Here is an 11,509-nt window from a genome sequence, read left to right as displayed (position 1 = left end):
CTGAGCCTGCGCGTCCGGAGCCTGTGCTCCGCAACGGGAGAGGCCACAACAGTGAGAGGCCCGCGTACCACAAAAAAAAAAAGAAGAAGAAGATTTGGGGCTAACGTTCTGTGTTCACACAAAAACCTAGACCCAAATGTTCATAGCAATTTTATTGATAATAGCCCCAAACTGGACACAATCCAAATGTCCCTCAACAGATAAATGGATAATTTGTGGAATATCTTTGTCATGGAATACTACTTAGCAATAAACATGAATGAACTATTGGGACTTCCCTGGTGGTGCAGTGGATAGGACTCCACGCTCCCAATGCAGGGGGCCTGGGTTCAGTCCCTGGTCAGGGAACTAGATCTCACATGCATGCCGCAACTAAGAGTTCATGTGATGCAACTAAGGAGCCGGCGAGCCACAGCTAAGGAGCCCGTGAGCCGCAACTAAGGACCCCACCTGCCGCAACTAAGGAGCCCTGGAGCAGCAACTAAGGAGCCCACGTGCTGCAATTAAGACCTGGTGCAACCAAATAAATAATATAATAGATAGATAGATAGATAGATAAATGGAATGAACTATTAATACAACAACTTGGATGAATCTCAAGGGAATTATGCTGTGTGAAAAAAGTTACATACTATATGGTTCCATTTACATGGCATTCTTAAAATGACAAAGTTATAGAAATGGAGAATAGATTAGTGGTCGCCAGAGGTTAGGAATTGGGGAGGGAGGGAGGTGGGTGTGGTTATAAAGGAGCCACTTGAGGGATTCTGGTGGTATTGAACTGTTCAGTACCTTTACTGTGGTGGTGGATATAGGAACTTAGAAATGTAATAAAATGGCATAGAACTTCACCTCATAGCTGTCAGGATGGCTACCATCAAATAGTGGTTGCTTTGGCAGCGCATATACTAATATTGGAATGATACAGAGAAGATTAGCATGGCCCCTGCGCAAGGATGACATGCAAATTCGTGAAGCATTCCATATTTCTACTTTGTTATACAGCAGAAACTAACACAACATTGTAAAGCAATTATACTCCAATAAAGACGTTAAAAAAAAAAGTCTACAAATAACACATGTTGGATGGGAATTCCCTGGCGGTCCAGTGGTTAGGGCTCCGTGCTTTCACTGCAAGGGCCCGGGTTCAATCCCTGGTCGGGGAACTAAGATCCCACAAGCTGCGCGGTGTGGCCAAAAAAAAAAAAAACACACACCTGTTGGAGAGTATGTGGAGAAAGGGGAACCCTTGTGCACTGTTGGTGGGAAAACACTAATTCAGAAAGATACATGCACCCCAGCGTTCATAGCAGCACAATTTACAATAGCCAGCACATGGAAGCACCCCAAGTGTCCATTAACAGATGATTGGATTAAGGAGATTTGGCGCACACACACACACAATGGAATATTACTCAGCCATATAACAGAATGAAATTCTGCCATTTACAGCAATGTGGATGGACCTTGAGGGCATTATGCTAAGTGAGATAACTGAGACAGAGAAAGACAAATACTGTATGATATCATTTACACGTGGAGTTAAAAAATAATACAAATGAATGTATATGCAAAACAGAAACTTTCACAGATATAGGGGACAAACTTACGGTTACCGAAGGGGAGATGGAAGGGGGGGAGGGACAAATTAGGGGCGTGGGATTAACAGATAGAAACCACTATGTGTAAAATCAATGAGCAACAGGATATACAATATAACACAGGGAATTATGGCCGTTATCTTATAATAACCTAAAATGGAATATAATCTGCAAAAATACTGAATCACTATGCTGTACGCCTGAAACTAATGTAATACTGTAAATCAACTATACTTCAATTTAAAAGATGGCATAGAACTAAACGCACACACAAATAAGTGCAATGAAAATTGGAGATATCTGAATGAGATCAGTGGATTGTATCAATGTCAATATCCTGGTTGTGATATCCCACTGTAGTTTTGTAAGATGTTACCACTGGGGGAAACTGGGTAAAGGGTACATAGGCTCTCTCTGTATTATTTCTGATTTTGAATCCATAATTATCTTAAAATTAAAAGTTGATTTTAAAAATAAAATACAGATACCTCCAAAACATAAAATATTATATGGATTTATTATTTAGAGCCAAACTTGGGATGCCACAGTTTTTGAGTCCTGAAGCCCAGAGTCTTTTACGAATGCTTTTCAAACGAAATCCTGCAAACAGATTAGGTAAAATTTTTAATTAATTTGTTTCTTTTGTGTGTGTGTGTTGTTTTGTTGGTGTTTGTTTTCTAGGGGGGAGATGTGTTTGTTGTGGGATTATGAAATAGTAGGACAAATGTTAAACGTGAAGACTGAATAAACAATATATATATTTATCCTTGGAATAAAATTACCATTTAATCAAAACTAGTCAATTTTTGATAGGCGCAGGACCAGATGGAGTTGAAGAAATTAAAAGACATTCATTTTTCTCAACAATAGACTGGAATGTAAGTATAGAATGAAAACTTGCTTGAAATTTTTTTATAATTAACACATCTAAGTCTCTTTTTTTTCTTTTTTTTCCTCCAGAAACTGTATAGAAGAGAAATTCATCCACCTTTTAAACCTGCAACTGGCAGGCCTGAAGATACTTTCTATTTTGATCCTGAGTTTACTGCGAAAACTCCCAAAGGTAAGGAGACTACGTGAAAACCCAAATATAAGACAATATATATTTTTCTTGTTCAATCAGAAAATCTTATCTAGTATAACTCTATATACTGTCTCATTTCTTCCCTTCATACACTACCCCTGCTGCAATAACTAGATCATTAGTAAATCCTTTATAGCGTTTTATAGAAGTTAAGGTCCTTGTTAAATCTTTTAGCAAATTATGTTGTGCCTTAAACTTTGATACAATTTGTGTGAAAAAATTATTTGGTTGTGCGTTTATTTACCTGTAGCTATGTTCACATGAAATACTACAGCATAAATAGTGCCCTTTAAAATTCTAATATTATATGGTATTCTGGAAGTACTTACAAAGTTCAAATCCCAAACATAACTTAAACTTTATGTGAGGTGTGATAACTTCAAAATGATTCATATCCTGTATCAGGCTTTATCCTAAAATTGCACAAACAGTGACTATTATAGAGAAGTGATCTTTGAAATGGTAAGTTGTATTTCATTCATTAGTGTGTGTATTATACATAATGGTGTGTTTTGTACTCTAATATTCTCTCATTTAGGTGTATCAGATCCCAGGTTTATCTCTGACAAGCAAATAAATAGAAAATGTACTTGCGTGTATTTCCCATAGAGTGTATCATTCAAACCTTGCTATAAAGCTTTACAGCCAAAAGTCTAACAATCTATATTAAGCATTGACGGGTGTTTATTTTTATAAGGCAGCCTTAGAAATTTGGATTAACACATGAACAGAATTTTATCAAACTTATAGACGGTGATATGCATAGAACTGATGATATACGGTAATGTTTTACTTTGCTTTCTCAATACAATTTGTCCTGATTGAGGAAAAATCTTAGAATAGAGCAGTTCTATATTATATTCTGCCCAGATAGGTTCTCTTAGCAGAAGTCTTCAGTATAATACTGTCACATTGATGTAGAATTCACTAAACAATATGTATTGCTGAGAATATCAAGCTGATATTAAAAGAGAACTTTATGTGGAGTTGATGTTTAAGTAGATTTACCTGTTTTTTGCTTGCCTTTAGCTTTTATAGTATGTTTATAAATATTAGTATGCCTAATTGTGTGTTTATATTTATGAATAACACATTTATTATACTTTTATTATTTCTTTTTATAGTGAGCATTAACTATATTGTGAAAGTATTTTTCTGTTTTTGTTAATGCCAGTAGATTCCACATAAATAATTTGAATAACAATACATGTCATGTCATAAAACATTTTAAGGACTACGTACTATGATTGTCCTAGTATATATATATATATATATATATATATATATATATATATATATAAAATAATTTATATATATATATAAATTTGATCTTTTATATGTATAATAATTTTATCTTCAGTTTAGATTTCTAGATTCTGATATTATGTATTGAGACCACTGGACTAAATTCCTTTCTCCTAAATTATCTGCAGATCAACCTTGTATCCCCCGCTAACCAGGAGCCGTAGCATTGTTAGGTTATTATTTAGGGCTGCACTGTCCAATGTGGTAGCCAGTAGCCATATGTGGCTATTTAAATTTAAATTAATTAAAATAAAAAATTTTGTTTCTTAGTCACACTAACCACATCTCGAATTCTCAGTAGCTACATGTGGCTCGGGGCTATGGTATTGGGCAGCACAGATAAAGAAGATTTCCATCACTGCAGGAAATTCTTGGGGACAGTGCTAATTTAGAATAATATTAACGCAGTAATTCATTAATTTAGTATATTCTTCAAATGAATTAGCAATTTTCTGGGCTCTGCGGGACTAGGATGTTAGAGTTTTGACGGCCATAAGCCATCAGGACAGATCTGATACGGTGCCTTACTTAGTTATCCTGGAAACACTGGATACCTGAGAAGTAGAATTCCAGAATAAGTGAGAACGGTCATAATTTGACAATTCTTCCCTTAATTACCTTTCAAAGCAATTACTTTCTCAGTAATTTATTATTCTTTTCAGATTCACCTGGCATTCCACCTAGTGCTAATGCACATCAGCTTTTTCGGGGGTTTAGTTTTGTTGCTATTACCTCAGATGATGAAAGCCAAGCTATGCAGACAGTTGGTGTGCATTCAATTGTTCAGGTGAGTGAATGTCTAAGTAATTTGAAATTTGAAATGTTGTAAGATACAGTTCATTGTGTGGATGATTATGTTAGATTTGATCTGCTGACCTTAAGTGAGCAGCTTAAAATACATTTTATATCATTGACATTACTCTTAGAAACTCCTTTCATATACCTTTGAAAAGGTTGCATGCGCCAGAATCCTGGATACCTATCTGACTTGAAAGTAGAATTCTAAGAGAGGTGAGATAAATATCACCACCTTGTTGTCTCTCTTGTCTCCTGTGCCTCAGAATGTTTATTGGGCCTAATTTGTTTCATCCTCTGTCTCTGTTAGATCAGCTATGGTGAGCTGAGGTCTCCTAGTTCACTGATACTTTAGAACAGGGCTCAGCAGACTTTTTCTATAAGGACCAGATAATAAATATTTGAGGCTTCGTAGGCTATATGGATCTCGGTTGCGACTACTCAACTCTGCCGTTGTAGCACAAAAGCAGTCATAGATTTTATGTAAATGAATGAACATGGCTGTGTGCCAATAAAACTTTATTTAGAAAAAAACTGGTAGTGAACCAGATTTGGCCCACAGGCCATAGTTTGCCAACCTCTGCCATAGAAATATGTAAGAAATAAAAATGAACTTAAATTTTAAGTTTTCCAAGTTTTGTGTCCTTGTTCTTTTGGAGCCCCATTGTCATTAGGAAGAAATGTTTATGGGTACTGCCTTAGGGTACCTCCCTCCTTATCCCATCTGTTGATCAGAGTGGGAGAAAAAGGAGCTACAGAAGCAGGTTTCTGAGTGTGTGTGTTTGTAGCAGGCGACTGCACTGCTAAATTAAATGTTATTAGAGGAACACAAATAGTACAAACCATTAGATTTATTTCTTCCCATCATAGTATCATGGAAAGATAAATTTAATTCATCTTCTTAATCATAGAGGGAACTAGATATATCTTTTGAAGCATTGAATTGTTTTTAGGGTATACTTAGTGCTTGAATTTGCTTGATGATTAAGTTGCTTTTGTGCTAAAGTTTTTTTCACAAGTCAGTTATCTTGCTTTCCACTTTCTAGAAAACCAACTTAAGCACTGTTTTTTGAACAAAGTTCATGTTGAAATAGTCTGTCCCTTTTTACTATGACAAGCATGTGATGAATTCTATAGAATGTATGTTTATGATTTCTATGTGGTGCGTCGGAGAGAAGAATCCAGATGTTCTAATTCTGAATCCTCCTAAATCTTTACTTCTATACCAGAGGTTTCAAATGTCTCCCCGTTTGCAAAGGTATTTCAAAGACCTATAGCCGTTTGGGGAGTAGAATGGGGCATAACCACTGGCAAGGCTGTCGGCCCCTTATCACGTAGCTCTGTGTTTCTTGTTGTACATATTCAGTTTTTTCTTTTTAACATAAGCTTTCTTTAAAGGCATATTTCTTGCTGTGCATTGTATCGTAGACACTTCAGAAATGCACAGTTGTAGAAGAATATATGCAGATTCATTTTTATTTTTACTAAATTCATTTATATTTATAGTTAAGGCCAACAGTGCATGCTGAGTAACATGTTTCCCTATTATGTAATGTACCAAAGTCATTACAGAGCTCTTCATCAATTTATAATTGTGTTTGTAGCAGTTACACAGGAACAGTATTCAGTTTACTGATGGATATGAAGTAAAAGAAGATATTGGGGTTGGCTCCTACTCTGTTTGCAAGAGATGTATACATAAAGCCACAAACATGGAGTTTGCAGTGAAGGTAAGTGTTAGATTTCAGATGCACCTCTAACAGTTCTTATTCATGCATGCTAGTACCAGTTAAAAATTACACTCTTCTTTGGTAAGTGTGCCTTTTGTTATAAAAAGGTAAGGTAATTTAAATGTCTGGCTAGTGATCTTCAGGGATCTTAATCTGGAACCATAGATCCTCCTATGAGCTCAAAAGGTAAGGCAGCATACATCCAGTTTGCGGAGGGCAGTACCACTTTACACCTGACCTGGTTTTTAGTAGCACCCCGTTTACTCTCAGAAGTCCCCTGTTTATGGTCAAGATGTCAGGGAGTTCCTCGGAATTATATGCCAAATTTTGTATGTTTACATTTTTATGGCAAAAATGTTCATACCATCCTTCACATTTAAAAGGATCTGTGAACCAATAAAAGAATAAGAACCACTGTCATAAAATATATTATCATTAGCTGTTTTAAGTTCATCAAGCATCCTAAGACAGTAAGGATTTTCTAAGCCAAAAACCAAGGCACATACCTCTATGATAAAGTTCGAGTCCAAACCTTTAGTTATAAGTGAACAAATACTATATTCAAGTTTCTGCCTTTTCACTTCTTGAGTTGGATGCCTCTTCTCTCCCATCACAAACAATTCAAGTAATGTCTAAAGCTTTCAACTTAACTTGAGCCTTAGAACTAGTCTATAACCATGGGTAGCTTGTGTTTAGTTAGTGGGGAAAGTGGCATTAATTATTATTACTTCTATCCTTCCACCAATCTGTCCATTTATCTAGATCTAGTATGATTTTACTGTGTAAAAATAAAAATAAATGGGCTTTATTTATGCATAGCAAATATCTGGGAGGACACACCCCAAAATTGTTGCTGCTATTTTAAACTTGGATGTAATTGTTTTAAAAAGTCATCAGTGTCTGTAAGGCATTCTGTCAGTTATAAGGATGAACCATAGAAATACATTTTAATTTGCTCTTCTACTCAGTGAAATGTGGGGTACATAGAAATTTTCAAATTGCACACATGAAAGGAGAGAATGTGAATAATGTATTTGGTAGGCAATTTAAGAATGTATCTTGCCTCCAAAAACACATCAGAAAAAAGCAGAAATGTCCTGAGGCCCCCTTCAAATTATAGAAACCAGGAGCAGTATACCAAAACCTTGAGAACATCTTCCAGCTATTTGTGGATTCTTGTGACTTAAATTAGATCCCTAAAACCAATCCCAGCACTTGATTCTACTGAAATTACTACATATCTAAGATTCACAAGCAGAGTTATGGATATAATGTAAGCTGGGCTCAAGATTAGCAGATCAGAGAGAATGTTGCCAAAAATAAAACCTCCCCAATTCCCTGGTGGTCCAGTGGTTAGGACTCCGTGCTTCCACTGCAGGGAGCACGGGTTCAATCCCCGGTCCAGGAACTAAGATCCCACAAGCCATGTGGTGCGGCCAAAAAATAAGTAAATAATAAATTTTAAAAATAAAATAAAACCTCCCAATGTGTTCTGGTTTTCAAAAGACTAACCCCAAATCATCTCCCTTGAGTCAGCATGTCTATTCCATGTACCTTTCCTCTTAATCATCCATTTGACTGATGCTACACTATCATTTGCAGTTGATCACAGTGGATGCCTGTATGTTTGACTTCCCTGTTCTCCAAATAAAGAACTGTTTTCACAACTAAATCCATTTCAGATAGCAGATTTGGCTCATATTGAGAGTTGCAAGCTCTTTCCTAGGATGCTGAAGCGTTTGGGTGTTTATTGCATACATAATTACTAAGCTGTTTTAAAACTGAAAGTATGAAGGTCACAAAATTTATTTCAGCCTACCTTTTGGATGAAATGAAAGCAAAACTTGTTGCCTTTTCTTTCTTTCTTTTTTTTTTCCAGTTTTTTTTTTTTGGCTGCATTGGGTCTTCGTTGCTGCACAGGCTTTCGCTAGTTGCAGCGAGCGGGGGCTACTCTTCGTTGCAGTGTGTGGGCTTCTCATTGCGGTGGCCTCTCTTGTTGTGGAGCACGGGCTTCAGTAGTTGTGGCATGTGGGCTTCAGTAGTTGTGGCTAACAGGATCTAGAGCGCAGGCTCAGTAGTTGTGGCGCACGGGCTTAGATGCTCTGCAGCACGTGGGATCTTCCTGGACCAGGGCTCAAACCCATGTCCCCTGCATTGGCAGGCGGATTCTTAACCACTGCACCACCAGGGAAGCCCTCAGTTAACTTCTAACCCCTATCAATATAGATAATTAAGAGCAAGATGTATTTATAATACCACCATTAGCATTTATTTATTGAATTTACTTTCTTTAATAAAATGCTTCAATGGAATATCCCATCAGTTGTAAACTACTTATAAAAAAAATTATAGTTAAGTAGAACAAACTTTATTTTTGAAGCTGGGCAGAAAGCTAAGCGGAATACCATACCTAGAATTCTACTTGGCTAGAATGAAGTTTAATTATGAATAATGAAGTTTAATTATTACAATAAAGCCCTTTAAAATACTAATTTAGCTTTCCAACTCTTTTGTGTCAGCTGCTCTTAAAAATACTCCTCTTAACGTTTTAATCTGTTAAAGTAACATTATATTTTTGAAAAGGCAACAAGGACTTCCCTGGTGGCACAGTGCTTAAGAATCCGCCTGCCAGTGCAGGGGACACGGGTTCGATCCCTGGTCCGGGAAGATCCCACCACAACGAAGAGGAGCCCCCGCTCGCCGCACCTAGAGAAAGCCCACGCGCAGCAATGAAGAGCCAACGCAGCCAAAAATAAAGAAATAAATAAATCTTTTTTTTTTCTTTTAAAGTTAACTGGGTTCCCAAAGGTGTAAGACATTGAAGGCTGGAAGAAAGATGTGTTAACTGTGTTCTTGGTACCTTTTCTTGAGGCTTTTGAGTTTTTATTAAATCCTAAACTTGCTAAAAACTTAAACTAGACAGACCTGGTTTGAATGTGACTCATGGCTTAGAGTTTACTTTACAGCCTTACCATCTATATCAAGACTGGCTTTCAAATTTTGATTAGACAGTCTGGCCAGGTACTTGAATAAAAATGGTTGATAAATGGCTTATCAATACAGTGTTTACACAAAATAACACCTAAGTCTGTAGCTGTAAATACTTAACGTTTATACTGTATAGTTCATGAGATTTTATCGTAAATATTTGCCTTTTAGATTATTGATAAAAGCAAGAGAGACCCTACAGAAGAAATTGAAATTCTTCTTCGTTATGGACAACATCCAAACATTATTACTCTAAAGGATGTAAGTAGATTCTTTAATGTAGATCATTTGACTCAGTTGTCTAACTCATATTTGGAATATTTTCAAATATCACGTGGTAGACAAAGAATTCGATACAGTGAGTAAAAAAAAAAAAATAAATTAGAGGCCAACATATATAGCATAATTCCAGTTATAGAGAAAAATGTTTAGTTAATTTTTCTGCCTTTAAGAAGAAAAGTATTACATTATTGCTTTTAATATCAGTATTTACTGGAACACTTGGGTATTAATTATGTTCAGGATTGACAAGTCTCAGGCTCCATAGGCTCCCCAAACTGTCTTCCACAGTACCGCCAGAGAGAGCTGTCCCTTATTACCTAACCATGTTACTTCCCTGCCTACAGTTGATGTTCCGCATCACCTCTGGTCCCTGCATTCCTCCGTCTGTAGTAGCTTTCACACTTCCTCACACACCCTATGCTCCAGCCATGCTCAAGTATGTACAAACTTTTCTTACCATGCCTCGTTTTCTTCTGCTGCTCTGCCTTTGAATTTATGATTCATTCAATTGAGAATGCCATTTCCCTTTTTTGCCTGGCTAACTACCACACATCTAAGACTTAGCTAAGGCATTACTTCCTTCAGGAATCCTGCCCTGTCGATCACCACCCCCCAGACAAGTGAAGTTTCCTTTCCCTGCTACTTATAGCTTTCATCATAACAGAGGTGTTGGCAAAGGGTGCGAACTCCTCAGGCAGCATTAAGTCCTCTCTTGCTCATGGTGCTCACATAGGCTCAAAGGCCGTGTCTGGGGACTGTAGACCAGAAGTGTCATGCAGCCAGCTAAGCCAGAGGACTCCTCAGGTAACCTTTCACCTCTGAGGTTCTGTGAATTCCAAGGTTTATCCTCCCTTCTCCTTCCTAACCGAAACTCTAATTTCCTCAAAATAATTTATCACTGTTCATTGTCAGAGGAGGAGAATGTTAACTTAGTCCCATTAAATGTTTCACATAAGTGACTCTTTAATTAATATAACCTCCAAGAATCCAACCAAGTGTATTAAAAAGGAAATGTAGAAAACACTTTCTCTCAGCCTTGCCTGGGGAACTCCCTAAGCTGTTGCTATTTTTTACATCTTTGCTCCTTTCTTTATTTCAAATTCCAAAGTCTCTAAAATTATCCCCACTTTTGTTACAGCATCGCCAACATTTTTTTAAACTCTTATTTCTATGTCTGTTTCTCCCTACTAGAATAAAAACTTTGAGGGCAGGTACCTTGTTTTCTCCATATTTGGGGCCCTAATACATGGTACCTGTTGGGGAGCTAAGCAAAGGTGTGCAGTAACTCTATGAGAAGAGGGGAATAAAGGGGCCTGAAGTTTAAGGAGAGGGTTTTCTCAGTTCGGGATTGCCTAGAGTACAAATCCAAAATTACAGTGAGCTTTCTTGTTCTACATTAGGAGTAAATTGGTATGCTTCTGCGTGGTTGAATGGAATTTCTCTTTGCTACTTAATCTTCCTACTTAGTTCTTGCCACGGCTTGTCTTTCGATTTAATCAAAACCAGAATAATATTTTGTACTGTATGTATAAATACAGAAGTTCTGCAGTTGCAGAAGTTCCAGGAAAATCACAGCAGCATGTCTTTCTACCAGTCCCTCTCACCATTAGTAGGTAGAAAGATCAAGAGGAACACATGCTAAGAGCAGAAGTTCAGTGCCCCTTCAGATACCATACCCATACTTATTTTGATTGCCATGAGTTAAGGTTCATGGAAGGAAATTA

At 37.0% G+C, this 11,509-nt stretch overlaps 1 protein-coding gene and 1 non-coding gene across 6 annotated transcripts in view; both read left to right on the top strand.

Moving 5' to 3' along the window:
• RPS6KA3 (ribosomal protein S6 kinase A3) overlaps nt 1–11,509 on the top strand; it is a 111,133-nt gene that overhangs the window by 83,366 nt on the left and 16,258 nt on the right. For all 5 annotated transcript variants that reach the window (XM_007103105.4, XM_028482705.2, XM_007103106.4 and 2 more), the window contains 6 exons: nt 2,128–2,216; nt 2,415–2,479; nt 2,562–2,664; nt 4,653–4,777; nt 6,390–6,515; nt 9,675–9,764. In XM_007103105.4, the coding sequence (XP_007103167.1) occupies nt 2,128–2,216; nt 2,415–2,479; nt 2,562–2,664; nt 4,653–4,777; nt 6,390–6,515; nt 9,675–9,764 (598 nt within the window). The remainder of the gene's footprint in view (nt 1–2,127; nt 2,217–2,414; nt 2,480–2,561; nt 2,665–4,652; nt 4,778–6,389; nt 6,516–9,674; nt 9,765–11,509) is intronic.
• On the top strand, nt 889–991 carry LOC112062018 (U6 spliceosomal RNA). The gene has a single exon (XR_002890493.1). It is a non-coding gene; the product is annotated as a U6 spliceosomal RNA (small nuclear RNA).

The sequence above is a fragment of the Physeter macrocephalus genome, chromosome 21 (assembly GCF_002837175.3).
Source record: "Physeter macrocephalus isolate SW-GA chromosome 21, ASM283717v5, whole genome shotgun sequence".
Taxonomy (NCBI): domain Eukaryota; kingdom Metazoa; phylum Chordata; class Mammalia; order Artiodactyla; family Physeteridae; genus Physeter; species Physeter macrocephalus.
Note: the sequence above shows the minus strand (reverse complement) of the source record. Positions and strands in the feature narration are given on the sequence as shown.